The sequence below is a fragment of the Mya arenaria genome, chromosome 11 (assembly GCF_026914265.1).
Source record: "Mya arenaria isolate MELC-2E11 chromosome 11, ASM2691426v1".
Lineage (NCBI taxonomy): Eukaryota > Metazoa > Mollusca > Bivalvia > Myida > Myidae > Mya > Mya arenaria.
Window position 1 is genome coordinate 9,261,884 of NC_069132.1, and position 25,477 is coordinate 9,287,360.

General features: G+C 34.4%; 1 protein-coding gene across 1 annotated transcript; it reads right to left on the bottom strand.

The window, feature by feature from the left end:
* Positions 1–3,127: 3,127 nt before the first annotated feature.
* On the bottom strand, positions 3,128–25,188 carry LOC128207891 (uncharacterized). Its single transcript, XM_052911079.1, has 27 exons — positions 25,040–25,188; positions 24,775–24,918; positions 23,913–24,051; positions 23,489–23,650; positions 23,203–23,336; positions 22,763–22,936; positions 22,494–22,537; positions 21,851–21,882; positions 21,601–21,698; positions 21,289–21,456; positions 20,574–20,620; positions 20,216–20,329; positions 19,470–19,586; positions 13,486–13,530; positions 12,802–12,900; positions 11,931–11,950; positions 11,701–11,819; positions 11,061–11,243; positions 7,567–7,734; positions 7,361–7,413; positions 7,210–7,238; positions 6,625–6,722; positions 6,231–6,371; positions 5,884–5,933; positions 4,978–5,091; positions 3,498–3,548; positions 3,128–3,252 (listed from the first exon to the last, which is right to left on the bottom strand). Exons 1-27 carry the CDS (start codon positions 25,186–25,188, stop codon positions 3,128–3,130), a joined length of 2,817 nt encoding a protein of 938 aa, XP_052767039.1.
* Positions 25,189–25,477: the final 289 nt, after the last annotated feature.

The following is a 25,477-nucleotide window of genomic DNA, read 5'->3' on the forward strand; positions in this document are numbered from 1 at the left end:
ACGGACATAATGTAACATACCTAGTTCCTATTCACCCATGTACATTATGAAAACTAGGTGTGTTGATAACCTTACGGACATAATGTAACATACCTATTTTATATTTTCCCGTGTACATTGTGGAGCACTAGGTGTGCTGGAAACCTTACGGACATAGTGTAACATACTTAGTTCACATTTTCCCGTGTACATTGTGGAACACTACGAGTGTTGATAACCTTACGGACATAGTGTAACATACCTAGTTCACATTCTCCCGTCTACATTGTGGAGCACTAGGTGTGCTGGAAACCTTACGGACATAGTGTAACATACCTAGTTCACATTCTCCCGTGCACATTGTGAAACACTTGAAGTGCTGGCAACCTTACGGACATAGTGTAACATACCTAGTTCACATTTTCCTGTGTACATTGTGAAACACTAGGAGTGCTGAAAACCCTACGGACATAGTGTAACATACCTTGTTCACATTCTCCCGTGTACATTGTGGAACACTACGAGTGTTGATAACCTTAAGGACATAATGTAACATACCTAGTTCATATTCTCCCGTGTACATTGTGAAACACTAGGAGTGTTGATAACCTTACGGACATAGTGTAACATACCTAGTTCATATTCTCCCTTGTACATTGTGAAGCACTTGAAGTGCTGGAAACCTTACGGACATAATGTAACATACGTAGTTCATACTCTCCCGTTTACATTGTGAAACACTTGAAGTGCTGGAAACCTTACGGACATAATGTAACATACCTAGTTCACATTCTCCCGTGTACATTGTGAAGCACTTGATGTTCTGGAAACCTTACGGACATAATGTAACATACCTAGTTCACATTCTCCCGTCTACATTGTGAAGCACTTGAAGTGCTGGAAACCTTACGGACATAATGTAACATACCTAGTTCACATTCTCCCCTGTATATTGTGAAGCACTTGAAGTGCTGGAAACCTTACGGACATAATGTAACATACCTAGTTCATATTCTCCCGTGTACATTGTGAAGCACTTAAAGTGCTGGAAACCTTACGGACATAATGTAACATACCTAGTTCATATTCTCCCGTGTACATTGTGAAACACTTGAAGTGCTGGAAATCTTACGGACATAATGTAACATACCTAGTTCACATTCTCCCGTGCACATTGTGAAGCACTTAAAGTGCTAGAAACTGTACGGACATAGTGTAACATACCTAGTTCACATTCTCCCGTGTATATTGTGAAGCACTTGAAATGCTGGAAACCTTACGGACATAATGTAACATACTTAGTTCATATTCTCCCGTGTACGTTGTGAAGCACTTGAAGTGCTGGAAACCTTACGGACATAGTGTAACATACCTAGTTCACATTCTTCCATGTACATTGTGGAGCACTAGCTGTGCTGAAAACCCTACGGACATAATGTAACATACCTAGTTCATATTCTCCCGTGTACATTGTGAAGCACTTGAAGTGCTGGAAACCTTACGGACATAGTGTAACATACCTAGTTCATATTCTCCCGTGTACATTGTAAAACACTAAGAGTGTTAATAACCTTACGGACATAGTGTAACATACCTTGTTCATATTCTCCCGTGTACATTGTGAAGCACTTGAAGTGCTGGAAACCTTACGGACATAATGTAACATACCTAGTTTATATTCTCCCGTGTACATTGTGGAGCACTAGGTGTGCTGAAAACCTTACGGACATAGTGTAGCATACCTAGATTTTATTTTCCCGTGTACATTGTTGAGCAGTAGGTCTGCTAGAAACCTTACTGACATAGTGTATCATACCTATTTCACATTCTCCCCTGTACATTGTGGAGCACTAGGTGTGCTGGAAACCTTACGGACATTGAATAACATACCTATTTCACATTCTCTCGTGTACATTGTGTAACACTAGGAGTGCTGAAATCCTTACGGACATAGTGTAACATACCTAGTTCACATTCTCCCGTGTACATTGTGGAACACTACGAGTGTTGATAACCTTACGGACATAATGTAACATACCTTGTTCATATTCTCCCGTGTATATTGTGAAACACTAGGAGTGTTGATAACCTTACGGACATAGTGTAACATACGTAGTTCATATTCTCCCCTGTACATTATGAAACACTTGTGGTGCAGATAACCTCAAGGACATAATGTAACATACCTAGTTCATATTCTCTCGTGTACATTGTGAAACAATAGGAGTGTTGATAACCTTACGGACATAGTGTAACATATCTAGTTCATATTCTCCCGTGCACATTGTGAATCACTTGAAGTGCTGGAAACCTTACGGACATAGTGTAACATACCTAGTTCACATTCTCCAGTGCACATTGTGAAACACTTGAAGTGCTGGAAACCTTACGGACATAATGTAACATACCTAGTTCATATTCTCCCGTGTACATTGTGAAGCACTTGAAGTGCTGGAAACCTTACGGACATAATGTAACATACCTAGTTCATATTCTCCCGTGTACATTGTGAAACACTTGAAGTCCTGGAAACTTTACGGACATAATGTAACACACCTAGTTCATATTCTCCCGTGTACATTGTGAAGCACTTGAAGTGCTGGAAACCTTACGGACATAATATAACATACATAGTTCACATTCTCCCGTGTACATTGTGAAGCACTTGAAGTGCTGGAAACCTTACGGACATAATATAACATACATAGTTCACATTCTCCCGTGTACATTGTGAAACACTTGAAGTGCTGGAAACCTTACGGACATAGTGTAACATACCTATTTCATATTCTCCCCTGAACATTTTGAAACACTTGAATTGCTAAAAACCTTACGGACATTATGTAACATACCTAGTTCACATTCTCCCGTGTACTTTGTGAAGCACTTGAAGTGCTGGAAACCTTACGGACATAATGTAACATATATAGTTCATATTCTCCCGTGTACATTGTGAAACACTTGAAGTGCTGGAAACCTTACGGACATAGTGTAACATACCTAGTTCATATTCTCCAGTGCACATTGTGAAACACTTGAAGTGCTGGAAACCTTACGGACATAATGTAACATACCTAGTTCATATTCTCCCGTGTACATTGTGAAGCACTTGAAGTGCTGGAAACCTTACGGACATAATGTAACATACCTAGTTCATATTCTCCCGTGTACATTGTGAAACACTTGAAGTGCTGGAAACTTTACGGACATAATGTAACACACCTAGTTCATATTCTCCCGTGTACATTGTGAAGCACTTGAAGTGCTGGAAACCTTACGGACATAATATAACATACATAGTTCATATTCTCCCGTGTACATTGTGAAGCACTTGAAGTGCTGGAAACCTTACGGACATAATATAACATACATAGTTCACATTCTCCCGTGTACATTGTGAAACACTTGAAGTGCTGGAAACCTTACGGACATAGTGTAACATACCTATTTCATATTCTCCCCTGAACATTTTGAAACACTTGAATTGCTGAAAACCTTACGGACATTATGTAACATACCTAGTTCACATTCTCCCGTGTACTTTGTGAAGCACTTGAAGTGCTGGAAACCTTACGGACATAATGTAACATATATAGTTCATATTCTCCCGTGTACATTGTGAAACACTTGAAGTGCTGGAAACCTTACGGACATAATGTAACATACCTAGTTCATATTCTCCCGTGTACATTGTGAAGCACTTGAAGTGCTGGAAACCTTACGGACATAATGTAACATACATAGTTCACATTCTCCCGTGTACATTGTGAAGCACTTGAAGTGCTGGAAACCTTACGGACATAATGTAACATACCTAGTTCATATTCTCCCGTGTACATTGTGAAGCACTTGAAGTGCTGGAAACCTTACGGACATAATGTAGCATACATAGTTCATATTCTCCCGTGTACATTGTGAAGCACTTGAAGTGCTGGAAACCTTACGGACATAATGTAACATACATAGTTCATATTCTCCCGTGTACATTGTGAAGCACTTGAAGTGCTGGAAACCTTACGGACATAATGTAACATACATAGTTCACATTCTCCCGTGTACATTGTGAAGCACTTGAAGTGCTGGAAACCTTACGGACATAATGTAACATACCTAGTTCATATTCTCCCGTGTACATTGTGAAGCACTTGAAGTGCTGGAAACCTTACGGACATAATGTAGCATACATAGTTCATATTCTCCCGTGTACATTGTGAAGCACTTGAAGTGCTGGAAACCTTACGGACATAATGTAACATACATAGTTCATATTCTCCAGTGTACATTGTGAAGCACTTGAAGTGCTGGAAACCTTACGGACATTATGCAACATACCTAGTTCATATTCTCCCGTGTATATTGTGAAACACTAGGAGTGTTGATAACCTTACGGACATAGTGTAACATACATAGTTCACATTCTCCCGTGTACATTGTGAAGCACTTGAAGTGCTGGAAACCTTACGGACATAATGTAACATACCTAGTTCATATTCTCCCGTGTACATTGTGAAGCACTTGAAGTGCTGGAAACCTTACGGACATAATGTAGCATACATAGTTCATATTCTCCCGTGTACATTGTGAAGCACTTGAAGTGCTGGAAACCTTACGGACATAATGTAACATACATAGTTCATATTCTCCAGTGTACATTGTGAAGCACTTGAAGTGCTGGAAACCTTACGGACATTATGCAACATACCTAGTTCATATTCTCCCGTGTATATTGTGAAACACTAGGAGTGTTGATAACCTTACGGACATAGTGTAACATACCTAGTTCATATTCTCCCGTGTACATTGTGAAGCAATTGAAGTGCAGGAAACTTTACGGACATATTGTAACATACCTTGTTCATATTCACCCATGTACATTTTGAAGCACTTGAGGTGCTGATTACCTCACGGTTAAAGTTTAAAATACCTATTTCACAATCATCCCTGTATATTGTGGAGCACTGGGGGTGCTGATTACTTAAAGGACAGAGTGTTACATACCTGTTTCACACGTCTCCCCTGTGTATCCGGGGGCACAATAGCAAAATGCATTCCCGTTTTCCGACACACATGTTCCTCCGTTTTCACAATGCCGCTTTTGACACGGACCAAATCCTGAAATGTTTTCTTTTTAGGTAGAAATTTGGCTCGTTCCTTTAGGTTATTTTATGTTACTTACAGTGGATACATACGAACAAACGATGACCTTTATTATTATTATTATTATTATTATTATTATTATTATTATTATTATTATTATTATTATTATTATTATTATAACTATTATTATTTATTATTGTTTACGAAAGAAAACTTAAATAAAGACTAACCAAATGTTAGTGAAAGCGCTTGTAAAGTGGCCAGCGCGCATGTGCGAAACTCCTCTCTTAATAAATTCTATCAATTAATTAATGAAGGTTTGATTGTTTTCGTGAGCGACTGATTAATGTTATTATATCTTTGTGCGATGACATTGGTAGACACATGAGCGTAAACACAAAACTATATAAGCTTATCGCTTTATGATCATTTATTGAAAGGGCAATTTACGAGTCAACTTAGTTCACTTTCCTTATTTCAGAATCTTATTAGTCATATGATAGACACACTTCATAACTTTTAAAAATAAAATACAATATTTGCATTCACTATATTGAAAAAAACACACGTGAATGTTCAAAAAGTCTATACATTTCTCTAAGTTTGACTTTTTGTTTTCAATAAATCGACTTTTAAAGTAAATAATGACTTAAGATGCGTCGGCACCAGGACCTTTCCTTGAAATATACATATGGAGCAGATAGTCCAGAAATAAAACGGATTGAACATATAGTTACGGTGTTTTCTGTATGTAACAAATAACAGCTTCTCAGACTCCGTATTAAAAATCAAATGATTTTGAATTACCGTCAGGTGTTAATGCAAGAACTGTAAAGGTGATTTCAGGACCGCTTATTCTGAAAAAAGGAGAAAAAAACTGTCTGTTTCTTTAAGATGTTTACGAGTGTTCAAGACAGATAAACACTCAATCAACAAGAATATCCATGTTAAAACGAAAGACCATTTAAAAATGCTTTGTAACAACAAAATGCCTTAGCACAACATACTTTTGTAGTGTATTGCCCTTATATAAAATTTAATCTCATTAACATAGTGTTTAAGATGGTTGGAGACCAGCCACTTACTAACCTCAAAACGTGTATGGCAGATTAATGAAAACAAACTACTTAAAGGAATGCCTTATTGCTAATTACCCAGCCATTGCGCAAATGGTTTGTTCTTGTCCCTCATTCAACGTGTGTACAACGAGTTCAGTCACGCAGACGTCGTTCAGCTCGTTCGTGACGAAGATGTGAATGTCGTCTCCTTTATTGCAGCAATGTATCACTTGGTCGCTGTTTATATGGGGAAATAAACATGTTTGTGTTTAGTTATTCTCAAGCGAGGAGTATAACCAGTTGTGCGATTTTTATAAATGCTGAATCCGATTATTTAAAAAAAGATATCACTAAAAGAAAGTGAATGGTTCCAGCTGCTGATCAGACTTTTATTATGATTGAGAAGAACATAATCTAAAAATGTTTAGAATATATATATTTGATGTGATGTAAACTTATTGAACATGAGTTTAATAAGCATTCAAGTTACCATAACTGAGTTTTTTCCGTAATAACAGTTATATAGCAGTCGCTGTTCTCCTTGCAAATGTATAGTGAATTCTTTGCTGGTGATATAAATCGAGTGACCTAAAATGATGTATACACATTCTAAAACTCGGTTCACTTCTGAAGTTTCGTAATACCAATAAAGGGATATACATTAAACCATTTCTAAGTATTTCCGTATAAAACAATGTTATAATTTAATCTTCATTATTTTATAACGATACATTTACACAACATATGATAGAGAACCAACAACAGAGAAACAAAAAAATAGTGCAATGTAACATTTCATAATTGAATGGTCATGCAAAAGCAATTGGGCTACTAGTTTTGTTAACATCAGTTATGTCCCTTTTCCAAACTGTCACATAATAAACAAAATGATTATATATTCTTTACATAAGCCATGAAACAAATGTCATATTTATTATAAGCACATGATATAACTGTTATACGAATCACTATAAACTGTGTCTATTGCACGTTGGAACAAAAAACCTATCTCGTTTATTGTCCGGATGACTGTTAATTTATTGGTTTAAAACAACTTCTTGTAAGACGAACAAACCTGACTGCTAGTATTTACTGGAATATTGCCTGAAGAGAAAAATATAAATGCGATTAATAACAAGCTAAACAATAACAAAATAAACCATATACATACATTAACTGTTTGTAACAAAATAGTACATGCAATTCGAACACGTAAATATACTTACCTCCTGTGATTAGTGATATGTCAACTTCGAAACAAAACTCGTCTACATTCATGCTGTAAAAGAGAAATATCATGCTATAACAAAACACACATAATACTTATTCATTTATTATGTTTAGGACATATTTGTACCTTGCGCATGCATTTATAAACACAAAAAGTAAAATGTCAAAACCAATATAGATACAGGACTCTTAACGGGCGTACCCGTGTTCAGATCCGTCCACGGTTGTCTGGTAACAACATACGTCTGTTCCAGATGATCCGACGAATGTTGAGTACAACAACTTCAGATCAGGTGTTTCCGCCACATTGGTGATCACATGTGTTCCAGGTTGTTCTGTTAATGACGTGTTGCAGTATCTTTTCACCGGTCTAATAAGATAAACATATACTTCAACGTTTTATATTCAAGGGTTGGCATTCACATTTGTGTATGAGGCAAAAGACCAGTTGTGGCTTTTCAACTAAATTATTTTACGATTTCACGGTTTCAATTTCTTATGATATCGCCAATTCTAGAAGTTGATTTCGTAAAATCGTAAAACTGAAATTCGCCAAGGGTATTAAGACATATATGTATTTTTCATTTATTAACATCAATATAATAAAGTATGTCCAACTACGGTGTATTATTATGTGCCAATATCTGCTCAAATTATGCTTGTGTTTAATATAAAAAACTGGAACAATACTCGCGAACTCATTATTGTGTATCTACTTACCGTTGATTTTGGTTCCCGAAATAAGGTATAACAAAAGTACACTTCTCGTTTGCCAAGCAGACAGTTTTATTTAATACACCTCTAGAAGAATGAAACCTCGGTCCGTTGATAACTAAAGATTCGTTCATATTCTCGACACCAGGAAGAAAATCACTGCTTGGGAAATCTGAAGGAAATCAAAGCTAAATTAAGAGGAATCACGAAAAGGGAACTGAAATGAAATGACGACGCTTAATTTACCCGGTACGAACTATAAACAGTAGGATGTATGTATATGGAAATGTTGCTACTATAATGATTTTAAGGGATGAACTGGTGAATGACAACCTTTTAAGTAATTGTCGAACTGTGCTAATACAGTAGTATACTACTGACAGACATTTTGACCGTCATGCAGTTATTTCGCTTTCTCTACGAATTTGGGAATTATGGTTTGTGTAGTTGGTATTGCTGTATTACTTACTTTCACGACAATCACTTCCATTAAATCCGTCTTGGCAAATACACTTATATGTATCAAAAGCGGTGTTTGCTATACAAAGTGATCCATGTCTGCAGGTTGAATTTTGGCACTGCCTAACGACTGAAATAGCGGAAATCGCATACAACCACAGGAGTACAACATTTTGAGACATATGATATAAACATTTTATAATTAGTAAATAAAAATATATCTTTAGCAAACTTTATACTCTAAGTAGTATTATGACTCATGAAAAACAAAATATAATGGTAACCTTTCAAAGACGGGAGAGTGTTTTTGATGTTGATGGTAATACAATGCTCCTCTCCATGTACTCTGTAAAGCAAATTTTGAAATGTGATAAAATTTGTACCGTTATAATGCATTAAGCATTTATTATCCATTTAATAAATGGGATTATAAATTACACAGAAACATATACATACGAATGATGTACCTCGGGCAATTATATTGAAACAAACTGAAACGACGGAATAATGGTCAGAACTTTACATGCTATGATAAACGTTTATTTTTACATAAAAGCGTAAGTGTAAAAAATAGGTCATACCGCGGTAATGACAATCTCAAGCAGAGCTTCTGTTTGTCACCAACATTTGCAGTTGATGGAACTTTATAGGACACATCGCTTACACACTGCCAGACGTGATGGTTGGCAGGAAAGATGTGAACGTTGTCCATGTATTTTGAAATACTGAGCGTTGGACTACAACCGTGTAATAAAGCTTGAATATTAGCAGTAGAGCGAAATATATTTCACGAAAAGTGAGTTATGCAATTTTGCAAAATCATTCATTTAGTTTTTTCTTCATATTCTTAATATCTTAAGTTTAGAAATATTTATTTTAAAAGCACATTTGAAGGATACTACAGTGCATCGGCAACTTTGCATCTTTGAGAAACAACGTGCAAATTTAAGTTATCTTTGATCAAGCGTCCATTTGTCTTCCGATCGATATGAGACCTTCTTTTATTAGAACATAATATAACTATGTTCAATTGTAACACACAGAAGCACTGTTTAAGTTACATACCAGGGTAATGATGTTTGAAACCTGGCCCCATCTGTGTACCGAATGTCGAAGTGACAATCAGCTCCTTTTACACAATCGACGTCTTTTAAAATTGGTGACAGGAAGAATGGCTTTTCCTAAGAACAGGTGAGTTTAACAATATAGGCTTCTTTATTTGAAGTAAGATTTTCGAATTACAATATAAGACAATAATAGTATAGTTTTGTTACTGTGCATACTATATATGTTTATCGAAAAGATTCGAGAAACGTTACGAGCTTTTCTAACGAACTTTAATGATTTAGATAACATGATTTTTCAACATAAGTATATGCATTTTGTTTCAATAGTATATAATAAAGTAAGTTATAGTTATCTGCAGATTACCGTTTCTATAACGCTTCCCCAAGGAATTTCTGAAACAAACACATAATATATATTCTCTAGGATACAAAATAATAATGAACGTAAATAGATTTTTAAAGAGCCAATATTCAGGAAAACTGTACCCCGTATACATGTCCAAGTAACTCTTTTCAAATGGGCATGTTAGATTAAAGTTGAATAAATACGTCAGTCGGGTATGCAAAGAAATATATTATTCCGTTTCTTGTTGTAATAATTTGATTACAGCAAAACGTGAACACATACCTGACAAGACGACGTTTGGACAGATCTCATCCTTTACTACCCTACAATATTTAAGATAAATACTATTTTGAAATACTTACACATTCCGTTAAGACATACTCATTGAGGATAATGAAATACTTACAACAGCTGGTTTTGATGTACCAGGGTCTGAAATGAAATGTATAGCTGGGAGTTGATTATCAAAATAGTTATAAGTCCAAACTTGTATAATAGACGTTTATCCATTCCAGCTGATGTAGCTGCATGCAAATTTATAACTGTAACTGCCATTGACAAAATATGCCGAACATATAGTGGTATAAACATATATTTCGATATCTGTGCAAATTGATTTTACGAAAGTATTTCACTAGATCTCGTCGTCTTTACATATGTGTGTACATATTTCACCAAACTCAACCAACCTGATAAAAAGTCCAGCTCCACACAAACACTGTCTGAATCGTTTCTGTCAATCAGTTCAAACATAAGAGGGTTTTAATCTCTCAAACAGTATGTTCTCTTTTAAATGTGTCTATTTGAAACTTTTATTCAAAACTCATTTCCCAGTAGTTCAAAAAGGAATACAAACATTACAATAGTTAGTATACTGTATGTGGGGTTAGTTTAAATTGTCTCTCTTATTCTCATTAAATGGTGATACTTAACGCCATTAAAGAACATAAAAAATGAAACTGTACATGATCAAACTGGAACAAATTTGACAAAAGTCAAACGATGAGTTGACAGCAGAATTGAAAAAAACAACACTGAAGTTTGATTTTCTAAGCACAACAAACAATAAAGATACACTTATTATTATGATTATAAGTATTTATCTTTTACCCGATGTTGGCATCTACGCACACATACTGTTCAGATCTTTCATTCATGTTCAATGCCCCTTTCACCGATATTAAGCTTGCAAAAACATTATCAAATCCTGCAATGGTCTGCGTGTTTTGCACTGGCGAAAACGTAGTTCTGCTCAGTGCATGTGAACTAGAAACTGTCAGCGTTGGTTGATGTCTACAATAGAAAGCCGATGCTGAGTTCTTCTGCCTTATTTATCTTACAGAAGCAAAAACTACATACATAGGTTGAAGAAGCACAAAGTTGTATTGACCCCCGAAGGACCAGCAAACGAATACGTATCATTACTGTTAACGAAGTACACACGCCTATTTACGGCCGCCTATAGCACTACAACGTGTCGTGGTGAAACATAACTATATTTTGAAAGTGAGGTCTTCGGAAGCACACAATACACCTCAATAGTATGAATTAAGCTGTCTCGGTGTAATTGAGACTTGTTATGAAATCAACTAGATCGTTGAACAAGTGCAACTGTAACAATCACTACTCGATGATCACCTAGTGAAAAACAAGCAACGTTCTGTTTTTATATAATATTTATGCAACTTAAACTGTGCCAATCTTTTAGGTAAGTGTAGCCTGTATGAAAGAAAATAAAAACAAAACATACCCGGTCTTTGTTTGGATGAACACCGGTAATTCGCAATTTTGAATTTCCTTCATATTCAAATAGCAAACGAGCTTGCCTCCATTCTTAAGGGTTGGGTCAATAAACTTTATACTAGAAGCCTGAAAAAAATCATTCAAGATTCATGATAAGGCGACTTTTACTTTGCAAAAATATCAGTTTTTTTTAGCAAACTTCAAAGGCCATACATCACTACTTTAGTAGCTACTTACATTGGAAAGTATTCCAGATCCTAAAAATATAAAATAGTTTATTAATGACACTTTTTATTATTCATATGGTATTCTGTAATAAACTTCTTAAGTCATCATGCTGTTTTTGCAAATATATATACAATTAAATCCACTGTATTTTAGGTTCATTTCATTAGAATTTATTAAGTTGAAATAAATCATATAAGCCTTATTAACATTTTTTCCCAAACTAGCTGATAACTGCCGACTGTCTAAAAATGTTCTGAAGTATGTTTTACTCATCTACAACCAGGAACTGGATGAAATATTGACAAATACTACGTCAAATAGGAAAACATTTTACTACTAAACGTGTTTCAGTTTATGTCCCCATTGGGACAATCGAAAACATCTTTGACTACAGACCCATGGGTACCGAGTTTGAATCCTGCTATCAATAATTTGTAGGCATAGTTTTCATTTGATTTCAACACAAAAATGCAAACATGGAATTCTACACATATTAAACTAAACATTAAGGTTGAACAACATGAAAAGTTGGTAGAATAAGTAGTTATTTACATGTACTTACAGTTAATTATTTTCTTGATATAATTATATGTCCTAGTATTCATGATTGCAATTCAATTATTTGGTATTGTCCTAGCTTTCAAATAATGTAAAATACCTCACATATGGGCCCATTTTAAACCACTGAAAATGGAAATTTTCCTTATTGTTTCACATTATCTGTATTTGTACAGGTTTCTGTTTAGTCTTTACTGGTCTCATACTAGCTGTGTTTTCATTAACGTGTGATTTACAGCTCCTATGGAAATGTTCAGAAGTTGAACGTTTGTGGTATTAATCAAACAAAGAAAGCGTATTTAGCATTTAGCAGAATACTCACGTGAGGTACAAACTGGTCCTGTAAATCCTAGGCTGCATTGACAGTGGGAATTAACGCATACTCCATGTGAACCACATGTTGGGCTACAAGCGGGTGCAGCTGCAGATATACAAAATACCACTTCAGTAAATGTTCTCATCCATCTCAATAAATGACATAATTTAAAAAAATGCTTTTTATTTCAATCTAATAAATTCCATATAAAACCAGAATTGTCATTTAAGATGAACACATTACGGCAGTTATACATTACGGCAAATTTATAAAAAAATCCTAGCTGAATTATTTTTATTTCCAAGAATGTTAATCCAAATGGAATTGATTCTGTACATATAGTGTGTAATATAATAGCAAAACAAAGAAACCAAACATTGTGGACATTCTGCTTCAAGGGCCATAGTTATAAAGCCCAGCGAAACTTTCCTTTTTTAAGATTTAAAATTGGTGTTTTTCAGTTTTCTCAAAATTCATCTTAGAAAAAAAGGCATTTTTTCTCTAACTTAAACGTTAATATTCTTTATGAATACGGCTCATAATTAATATGTTTGGAACACTGTATTTTAACATAATGTCCGCTAAGCGAAATTCCACGAGTTACAATATTAATGAACATTTTGTTTGACTAGCTGCTTTGTTGCATGAATCGAAATAAACTTCTGTTCTGTTTTATTCTGACAATCTTACCGTTTGCGCAGTCTCGATCCACTTGCGGGCTGGTTGAACAAGTGTCTATAAATAGAAAAGAGATAAAGCGTGTGTTTGTTTATTTGAGTTCATCAAGGTCTGCCAGAGCCTATTGGCTGCATTATGGTTTGAATGCACCGTGACGCGATTTCGGCATTAATTTTGTTTAAATGTCAATTGCGACGACAAACAAGAAGTCTTGAAGACAGAAAAAGAGATACCCGGATGCAATACCCTAGCTATTTACGAAGACAGCTCTTGGGTTTTTAACGTTCTCTGTGTAAACCACCAATACACAGAATACACATTCCTGGGTTTAAGTAGTACGGAGTATACCATTCTCCCAGTACTGCCCTTTTAATATCAAGAGATTCAAGAGTTTATTGGCGAATCGGCATGTTTGCCTTTGGCCATTTACAAACTATCTAATTATGCCCAAGACACAAAAGTATATTGATTTATAAAGCAATAATGTGATAACATTACATATACATTCACAAAAGCAATATCCTAATAATATATACGAAAATATAACCAATAGAAGCAGCTAAACTTCTAGCTTTTCATGTCTTAATTTCATAGCACTATATATAAACTTAGCTAAGTTTTGTAAAAATAAATCCCTCTTTACTGACATCAAATATTTAAATTTAGCCATATTTGGCCAATTAAATTTAATATGATTTTTTTCTAAGATCTGAATAGGCTGTACAACAAAGTAGAAAATGGTATTCAGACTCCACAGTGTCATGTGAACAGAGTTTACATTTTCTGTTTTCTCTGTTAATAATCGTATATCGACCAGTCTCTATTTCCAGTGAATGAGCTGAGACAGTCTAAATCTTGATAATTCTTTTCGGTGTTTATCATTTTAGACACACGTTAAATATTCTTCAAATAAAAATTCTTTTTTTAAATCTACAATAGTATTCCATTTTTGGTTGGGAAGTTAAGTTATCATACCACGTTTGAATATATTGATCCCGTACTCTTTGGGTTAACAAAGGAAAATAATTGTAATCTGAATTAAAATCAACTAACAAGTTACCATAACCCCTTCTGTTTAACAAATCAGACATAGCTGAGTGCCATATATTTTTACTAGCAGGACGTATGTTATTATAATGATAAATATTGGATTGTTTTGTTAACACATGGTGCATTAATGAATTCGGATTCATATTAATTTTTATCCAATATTTTAATGCCCTTTCTTTACATATAACTGACAATTGAAACCGTCCTAGCTCGCCTAAAACGGCGGCATTAGATGTCTGTTGTTTAACACCAAGAATATGTTTGCAGAACTTTAAATGGAGTTTATCTAGCTCGCTATGATCATATGCTCCCCAAATCTCCGATCAATATAAAATAGTTGGTACAATTAGAGCATCAAACAACGATAGTTTAGTTTTAATATCTAGTGTTAATCTACTAAAGACAGATAGTAGATGGTTGTATGCCTTTAAAGCCTGTTCATTCAGCATTTTTACAGCATTATTCATACTCCCAGTATAAGAAAAGTTAATACCTAAGTAACAAAAGTTATCCATCACTTCAACAATTTCGTCATTAATTGTCCATGTAAAACTACACTGGCTTTTCCTGCTTTTAAACACACATATTTTAGTTTTTTTTAATGTTGATTTTTAAACCCCAGTTACATGAATACATGTACAGAGAATTTAGCTGATGCTGTAAACTTACAGGATCAGTGGTAAATAATGCGATATCATCCACAAACAACAGCAGAAAAGTAGATAGTGTGTCAATGTCTGACTCAGTTAAATTGTGAAAGTCAACAGAGTCTTTAACATCATTGATAAACAAAATAAATAAAAGGGGTGATAATGGCTCCCCTTGTTTAGCAGCAAGTGATATTTCAAACATATCAGAGTAGGACATATTACTAGCATCCTTAATACAAGCCTTAACACTTCTATATATAGATTTTATCATATTTATCATCATGGAGCTAACTCCCGATTCTACTAATTTTACCCACAATGCATCATGGATAACAGTATCGAAAGCTTTTTCGTAATCAACAAATGCACAATATAGTTTATGTTTGCTTAGAATAGTATTCTGAATTAATGCATGTAAGATAAAAATACAATCAGAAGTACTATGACTATTTCTAAATCCGAACTGTGATTCATTATATACATTATTGTTCTCACACCATTAATCAATTCTATTTCTAAGAACTAATGAGAATATCTTAGCAGTAATATTAACTAAAGTTATTCCTCTATAATTTGCCGGATCAGAACGATCACCTTTTTTAAAGATTGGGACAATAGCCCCTTTACTCCATGCTTCTGGATAGACACCCTTCTGAAATATGTAATTAAATAATTTGGTCAAATATGGAGCAATAAATTCTTTGGAATCTATGAAAAAATCAGCAACAACATTAGATGTGTCACAGCTCTTATTGCGTTTCAGACTTGAAATAATTTTACATATCTCATCAACAGTGAAGTCGCAATCCAATTCATTGGTTTCAATAGTATTCACAGAATCAGGATAATCGTTAACATCGAAATCGCTGGGATGGGGTGTATTTGACATATTTTTGAAATACTGAACAAATTCATCAATACTTATGTCATTAGAATTTGTATTTTTTTACCTTTATTCTTATTAATATATTTCCAAAAGGATCTAGCATTTGTCTTGCTAAGTGTAGCTAATGTACATTTTTCAATATATGAATACCTTTGTTTAGCTTTACGCTTGGCTTTACAATACAAAGCCCTAGCATTCAAAAATAATAATCTGTTATCAGGTGTAGGATTTTCAGTATACAGCCTTTTACAATTGTAAAAATCCTTTTTACGTGTTATCAAACCAAGGCGGCTGTTTTCTGTGTGGTGAACTATTTTTGTTACTTGTAATACGAATGGTTTTACCATGTACAGCAAATGATATATCATATATCAAGGTTGAAAAATCATCGATACAAGTGTTTAAATCCAAACAATCGTTTAATAAATTTTCAACAATATTATCAAAATGAGGCTTATTATCATTTAGTTTTGATAAAAATTGTTCCTTTTTAGAAACATCCCACATAATTTTATCACATGAAAAATTTTCATTGCAATTTTTCATATTGTTTAGATTTATTGTAAAATGTAATGGACAGTGGTCCGAAAATTCATTTAGTTCATGCACTTCAAAATGATCAATCAACTGAAACATATCATAATTGACAATAACATAATCAACAACACTAGCGGCTAATCTATTCCTGATCAGATTATAGCAAGTAAATTTCCCCACTTCATTGCTACCATTTACAATAAAAATACTGTTTTCTTTGCAGACCGTTAATAGTTTATTTCCGAAACCGTTAGATTTATTGTCAAACGACGATCTTTTTGGTAAATTATCAGCAGGTATATCGTTTAATGGCATGTCAACAAATCGGTCAAGATTAATATTTTGTACAATATCTGGTACCCTCTGGCCTACCCTGGAGTTCAAATCTCCCGTTATAAGTATATCTCCAAGTTGGCTATAATGCCTTATATCATTCGGCAATAATTCAAAAAAGTCAAATTCGAATAATTGTGAATTAATGTTTTTATGGACATTAGAATCTTCAGGTGGAATGTAGCAGCTACAGATATAAATATCATTATCTGTTCCGAAGAATGTTTTGTCTACCTAAATCCAAACTAATCCATTAGTATTAATAGAAATGAGTTTTATATAACCAAAATATTTTTGTTTATAGTAAATTATTACACCTCCACTATTACGTTTAGCTTTTTTATTGCATTTTGGGCGCGGGCAAGTAAAACAATGAAAATGGTCTATGTCTACATTAGTAGTTTTAGAGTTCCACGTTTCAGAAAAAAAATAATATGTCATATTTGTTTATCAAATTTATAAAATCACTGTCATTAAGTTTCCTTGCGAGTCCTTGTACGTTCCACGAAAGACAAAGGAGCTGCTTCTCGTCGAGATCCTAGGGTCTGTCACTCGCTCCGGTGGCCAGGCGCGCCTGATTCCGGTGGTTGCAGGGGGGGGGGGGGTAGCTCCGGGACGGGACCTGGAGGGGGGCGGTCATGAGTGTAGCGAACTCTGTCTATATAAAGGGCGTCATATGCCAATGACGCATCCTTGCCCTGTTTCCTGGCATGTACAAGGTATGGGATTAGCTTTCTCCGTCGGTCCTGGATGGCCTTCGGGAACTGGTCGCTTACACTGAACGGAGAACCACGAAGATTAGTTCGCGCCTCTCCCTTTACTGTTAGTTTGTCACCGTAAAAGTTGAATTTAACAACAATTGGGCGTGTGTTACCCTGTTCGTACCTGCCAATTCTATGAGCCCTATCAAGTTTAAAATTAGTTCTTGCGTTATCAATTTTGAGCTCTTTTTCACAAAAAGTTATAATTCTATCAACACAATTTTCCGTCTTTCGCAGATCAGCTGAGTTTTCTTCGGTGATGTTAAAAAATAAAAGATTGTCTCTCATTGAGCGTGATTGCAGATCAATAATATCTTCATTTAACTGAGAATTTATATTCTTAAAAGAATTTATTCCCTCGGACAAACTTGCATCCTTCTCTCTTTGGTCAACTAAAAGTTTTTCGACATTGAGAAATTTGGTTTTTAAATCATCGCAAGTCTGACTATCAAAACTTCGGCTTGATTCAATTTCATTTAATTTGTAGTCCGTGGCTGTAATAACAAGCGCTTGGCAAGAAAGCTACTCGTGTCATATTTTAACGTCTTTCGTTTTGACGCAGCTAGGATTCAAACCCGGGACCTTTTGCACCAAAAGCGATCACTCTACCATGAGGCTATCGGGGTGATAAGAGATAATGCGCTAAAATGACCAGCAGTTATCAACAAAGGCATTATCAGTTTTTAGAGTTTTCAGTTATTGACAAGTTCATGTCCGCCATATTATGAGGAGCATATAACTGATTTGTGTGCTTGATGTATCTAAATCTACAAATTTGGCAATATATATTTTATGATAAAAAGGTGACAGGCCAATTAAAGATGCAAATCAATCAAATCAATAAAAATATTAACGGCACAATCCAATAATCACCTGGTTTTATATACAGCACATTCTTGTTCAAAACCTATACCATAATCAGTGTGTGTATACCACGTTATAAATTGCTTCATATATGCTACGTCGAAAGGCAACATTTTGCTTAAAATGAAGACTTAAACTTTTCTTTTACTACACCATTTTAAATAAACAAAGGGCAGTCTATGCCGCTTAAAGAGCCGAAGTTTGATAAGGTGGTAAGTTTCATCAAACACTTTGACAAACCTGTTTTCAAAAAAATGTTTTGACAGTGCTCCGCCAGATGGCCGTATTGTTAAAAGATAATTCGAAGTGTTTAAAGAAACTAAGCTCTCAATCAAACTCTGGTAAAAGACCGAAGGCGGGGCTCCGTAAGTGGCATAGACAAATTTCATTTAAAATGGTAAAGAAATAGTGAAGTAATATTTTTTAAAGTCTTTATCCGAAGCAAATATTGCCCTTCGATGTAGCATTTATGACTCAATTTATCACGTGGTATACACACACTGATAATGGGTAAGTTTCGATATTCCTGTTTATTTGAACAGGAAAAGCTAAATTAAACTAAATTGGACTTTATCAATTTTGATAGAAATACATAAATATGTAATATATGCTTCAAGTACAGAACTGTCATAATTTATAGATGTATATCGATGCTTATTAACAGTTTTTCAGTTCACCCAAAACATTTTTATGGAAGTCGTTAGCCAATTTAGCGTGATGGTTTGGACAAGGTCATTTCTCATGACTAGAATTATAGCTTCCAAGCTAGATAAAAAGGGAATTAGGTTTTCTTAAAGCACACCGTGATTTATTCTGATTTAATTAATCACAGCAATAAAAAGACTATTTCTATGTTAACAGCGTGTTATTAAATCAGTTCTACATCAGCATGTTGAGTTATATGAAGGTATATACCATGTTCGCAACGATCTCCGTCATATCGACTAAAGCACTTGCAGGTGTATGATTTCACCCCGTCTATGCAAAGACCATGGCCATTACACGGATTGTCCATGGGGCAATCATCAATGCCTGAAACAGCAAATTATAACAATGCGATGGGAACGGTTTGGACATCCAAAGAGGCCAAACACCAATTATGATCTCTTTTTATGAAACAATGTTTCTTACGTTATAACAAACACATAGCTAGAAAAATATTGCGTTAGCCGCCTTGAAACAATGTAAGTGCTCATTGTAGAGTGGTGATTTTGTACCAATTAAATATAAGCAGTGAATTAAAAACTGATTATTTGTCTTAAAATGCAGAAAATATCTATTCTAAACAGTATTTCTACTTTCCCATACGAGTTTCACAGTTCTCTCCAGTGAAGTCATTAGCGGAAATCTGGTCGTCAGAGCAAAAACAGAAGTAAGGTTTTATGGCGTTGAAACAAGACCCGTGATTCGCACACGGATTGGGATGACACCAGTCAGGTGCTAAGGAATGTTAGAAACAAAATAAACTTAAAATGTGTTGCCTCTTATACACAATTCTAATTATACTTAAATTTCTTATTATTTTCGAACTAAATGTGTGTTTGATTTCGTTTCCAAAGAAATAAATCACAAAATCATAAGTGAAATTTCATGGTCTTAATTGAACGTTAAGGGATCTGAATATGTTTTATACGGACGTAAACGTTGTAACAAAATTTTACCTAATTGACAATTGATGCCTTCGTATCCGTACACACATTGACAATTAAAGGTGCCGGCTTCCTTGTCAGATTTGCATATCCCGGAATTTAAACATGGTGTCTCCAAACAAGGATCTACCGAAATATTGATGCATTTTTACAATATCAAAAAATACACGCATGATGACGCACATTATACCATTAACAGATTAAATAACATTTATATAAAAAAAAACAAGTGTTCGTTTGTGTTTTAATGCAAATCGAAATTATTCAGTTATGTTCCACTACAGAACAACACAATCAAGACAAAATGTTTTGCATTGTATTTGAAATAAGGAAATTATTTTGAAATATATTTTGCGTCAGACGGCAATACCTGGGGGAATAATTTTGGTAGTAAAACACAACTCGTCACTTGAAAGGCTGAAAATGTAAAATTAATTAATGAAATAACTAATGAAAATAAGTATCAAAGTTATCTTGAACTTGTTAAATGGTTGGAACTATGCAATGAAAATGCGTACGTATGCCAAAAACACACGTACCTACAAAACGCCGTTGGAATATATCTATTGAATACATTTCGATGTTTCCTTAGCAAATTATGTCTGCTTTAAAGGCTCACAATATAGGTTGAGGTAAAACAAATGTTTATTGCAATGCATTTTAATGTTTAACTCATTTGTGGTTGATACTAAAAAACATTTTGTTAAATAATTTAGATACAGATAAAATAATATAAACCTTTTATTATTGTTATTTATTAACAATTGCTACGTAGACACAAATTCCCCAGTTAAAAAGGCGCCTAAATATCGCCAACATATTTTTTATCTGTACCTTAATCATTTTTGTTTTGGTTAAGATCAATCAAGCCAAATGAGTTAAGTAAGACAATTTATTAAAATTAACAAAAAAATGCATAAACCTATAGTGTGCGCATTAAAGTACATGCCTAGTCTAATCAGAGAAATATAATCAGCGGACTAAGACATATCATACAATCATTTAACGTCTTTACTACAGATGTTTGATGTTTTGCAAACAATATAAATGTCAAACTAGATAACAATATTTTCGAGAAATCATACTTGTTTATGTCTTCCGCCTGTAAACAGATCTGAACTTCGTCGTTTTTCGGATGTTGGAATGACAGGTCAGCTTTATATAATACTTCCCCGTTAAAGGTGACTTGTGACACTAATCCAATGCTCGCCGTACGGACATAAGCATCCCGAACGTGCATCTGACTGACAATGCTAAAACGGAAAGAGTTCTATACAACAAATGATTCGCTGAAAAAACAACATATTTAACAAACAAAAATATTTTTAAGAAAAAGGTGAAAGGAACATTAAATCATAATAATTTCATTTGATTTTATTATCTAATGCATTTCCAACCTGCTAGAATTGACGTATATTGGTATGACGCACGTCGTGTCAGTTGGGCATTTCACAAACTCCGACGTCGAGGGCACATGGACGAAATAGGGCTTGTTCTATGAGTATATTAACATAAGAAGATATAATTATCATTCCAACATACATTTAAAGGACCAAAACTAAATTTGATTTAATACCATATTACTACAATGAATGCACAGGTTTTTTTTTTACTTCAGATGTTTAATCAGATACAATGCTAACTTACTGAACTGTGTGTAGACTGATTGAATCTTTCTCCTGAAATTATTACAAATAGTTAATTATATATTTAATTTATAATGGACCATTTTTCAAATGGTAATTGTCTATAAACTAATGTCGAATAGTTTTACGATACAGACCAGGTTTCCACGGTTTAAAAAATAGGCAATGCCGTGGTAGTCGTGTAATGTTATACATTATAGAGAATCGTGTAAAATGCTGAACTATATCAAGAGTGCTATGGAAGTCAGTATCATAGTATTAATTGCTCTTTAAAGATGCACTCATTCTGCCAAATAAGATTTACCACAACTAATACAATTGTTAAGACAAATAAAGGATGCATAAATGTCAAGAAGAATGGTTCTTATGAAGGACACCGAGTTAAATTTAAAGAAAAGTGCGGAAAACACGGTAGTAAGTCACAGTCTTTTAGCATTCACCAATCATTTGATATAATTGTGTGTTAAGCTAATAAATAAATGGTTACATTCTTGTTGTCAGTCGTAAATATTTTCAATAAATGCATAATTTAGCAAGTATTTACAGGTTTATCACCCAAGATTATATTTGTTATACATGTGTATTTATTGATTTTGAAAAAGAGTGTCACTTTAATTTGAAAAGTATGTTTAACATATACAAACCTTTAACATTCAAAACGAAACATCGACGTTCTTCGGAATCGACCCTGAATTGTAAAACGTGTTGTTTAACGCCAATTTAGCTATGCCCAATATAGCTGATGTTCAGAGTAAACATACGCTTTACCCTTACGAATAATATTGAATTCAATGAAATTGAAAAATATGTTAACGCCATCTTATCAATACCACAGGCACTGCCATTTCAATAGATTCCATTGTTCTCATACGTCTGCCTAAATAGATGCCATGAAGTTGACTATCTATCATACCCGGTAAGGTCAGTGGCTGTGATGCATGCCAAATGGAATCCAATATCAGAGTCACTTGGGGTCCATTTAAACTCAGCAAACTTAACGTGTTCTCGGCCATCGGGGTCACTTTGTGCTGGCGATATTTCATACGTCTCCTTGTCGATTCCAGTGACCGCAAACGAATTTATAGTTCTGAAAACAATTAAACGCGTATATATCTAGGATTTAAAAAAGTATTTGTTGTACAATAAAATCACGTTGTTTTTACAGCATATGAACACTACAATGCATCTCTCGTTTCATGTTTTTTTAAGTTTGATAATGGACTGATTAATTGAATTTTACATAACGCAGTTGTAAGAAATAAATGGATATTTAAAGTGCTATTTATTTCGTTATAACTGTTTTTATATTGTTCTAAGTCCTTTTATACATATGTGTGTGTTATTTGTACAAACGTATTTTCAGAAGTCTTGGCAAACACTAATATTTTCAAGGAAACTCCAATGTAAAGATAAAATTCATGTTTCGCAGGAGGAGTTGGATAGATGAACACAGGAACCTCTAAAACGTCCTTCACGTTTACGGCGAACTGGAAAAGAGAAAATGCTAATTATGTTATAAAAAAATATAACACAATACTCAAGCAAAGATCTCTTGATCAGCTTATATTTCGTGTCGCCTAAAACAGAAAAAGAAAAAAAGAGCACTTACGCTTTTTCATCAACGTCGTTACAATTATACCTGCAAAGACGTTTCACTGAACGCAAACATAGCTGTCTGGTAGACGTCGTCGCCAAATATTACATCAGTTCGTGGGAAGTCTCTAACAGTGACCAGAACAGCTATCCAGTCTTCGTCCTTGTAGCCATACTTGCTGAGGGCTGCTATTTCAACGGAGCAATCCTGATAATAAACGTTTTATTATCTGAAATAGCACCTTAACAAAAAGAATATAGGCTGATAGTCCCAAATGTCACTCCATGTATTTATACATTAAGGTATTACGATATTGAATTTTACTAAATTCGGCAAAGTGAAGAAACGTCAACGAGGAGGATTTTTATATTTATATTTCATTTTCTCTAACAAAAATCAATAAATCAGCGCAATCATAGTTTCTAAGTAAGTTAATCAACAAATACACAATTTGATTTTATAAGCTAACCTCAAGAACGCTTAAACCCGGGACAGTTATGTTACCGAATTCGCCAGCCGCAATATGTATGGGTTGAGAGCATCGTACCAAGTCGCCATCCTTATCCATAAATGGAATCTCTATCTTTGTAGTGGTATTCGGTTTTATTCTTAAAGGCAAGAGAGGGACAAAAGAAAGAATGAAGTTGATAATTTTATAAATAAAACAGTAAGGGGCTACCTTACAATATACATGTACCACAAACAATGGAATATATTTGTATGTGGTACAAATGCGCATACCTTTCTTCAAACAATGTATAAAATTAATCCTGAATTAAGAATACACAGACTGAGCCTGGAATATCCATAGGCAGTGAGAGATGACGAAAACAGAACAGCCCTCAAACTTCAGTGATAATAAACTGCTACATACACATATAAACTATCAATATAACAGACTGAAAAACATCAACAAAAATGTAATCGACATATTGTAAATATGTTTTAGGTATATTGCAGTCTTTGCACTGAATAGACTATTTTACGTCACGATGCTCGTTAGAATACCATGTCATATTCAGTTTTACAAAGGCATTTCCCAACGCTAAATGTGTATTATTTCTTGAAGAGTGACAATAACTGTCCAAGTGAAGCACAATATGTTTGAGTTTGGTAAAGACTTGATAAATAAATGGCTTTTGAACATGGTGCGTTGGGTAAATAAAAGGGCAAGTCGGCTGCCTTTAAATATATCAAATATATAAAATAAAAATTATATTAAAAAAAACAACACAAGTAGTAATTGTGGTTTAGTGCAATTTACAATTTCCACAATATTTCTTCCTATATGATTTGAACAAATTTTGTAATACATTTTATAATAAAATCACCTATAAGAAGGTTTCGCCATAAATCTCGGACAGTGGTTTCGTGAATTTGTGTCATCTCGAATATGGGGCCGTATCCTTGTTTGAAGGTGCCACCGGCGTTTTGGACCTTGGAATGAGAGGTCACGCCAATATACGCCGTCGAAACTACAACACATAATTCATTGGTGATCATTGTATTCTAAACTGAACGCTAAAACATATAATGTCCATGACTCATATAGTTTAAAATTAATTCAATTAAATCTGTTAACATGATAATACTAACTTGAAGTCTTCCAATCCCTTATTTCTATTCAGCGGAAAGATAAGTTTTGCCGATTCTTGTTCCCATTGCCCGGCTATGCTCACTGCGATAACATTTTCATGATATGAGCTGTGGACGAAATTTGATAAATTTCTAACGATTGAGTACATATTACTATCCGAATAATCGGAAGAAATAATTCCAAAGAAACTTGGTCCTTCATTTGCAATAATTGTAGCCCTTGATAGACTTGTACTTGATCCGATATACGAGTTGTTACATCCTAGACCACAAGGCCCCGTACCAAGCACCCAGCCTGTCGTCAACTCAATGTGTGCCTGCAATTGGTCATTTAGAAGTATTTTTTGTAAAAGTGAGACTATGTATCTAATACTAGATAGTATGATTAAACTTCACTTATAACTAGAACTGCAATCTAAAAGTTCTTTATTGACTACA

What these genes read in the sequence shown, in the direction of transcription:
- LOC128207891 (XM_052911079.1), bottom strand. Translation starts at nt 25,188, where the DNA reads ATGTACTCAATCGTTAGAAATTTATCAAATTTCGTCCACAGCTCATAT. An exon ending in ATCAGTCTACACACAGTTCA is followed by an intron (nt 21,699 to 21,850) that starts GTAAGTTAGCAT and finishes ATATACTCATAG; the next exon opens with AACAAGCCCTATTTCGTCCA. An exon ending in TCTTGCATTAACACCTGACG is followed by an intron (nt 5,092 to 5,883) that starts GTAATTCAAAAT and finishes AAAACATTTCAG; the next exon opens with GATTTGGTCCGTGTCAAAAG.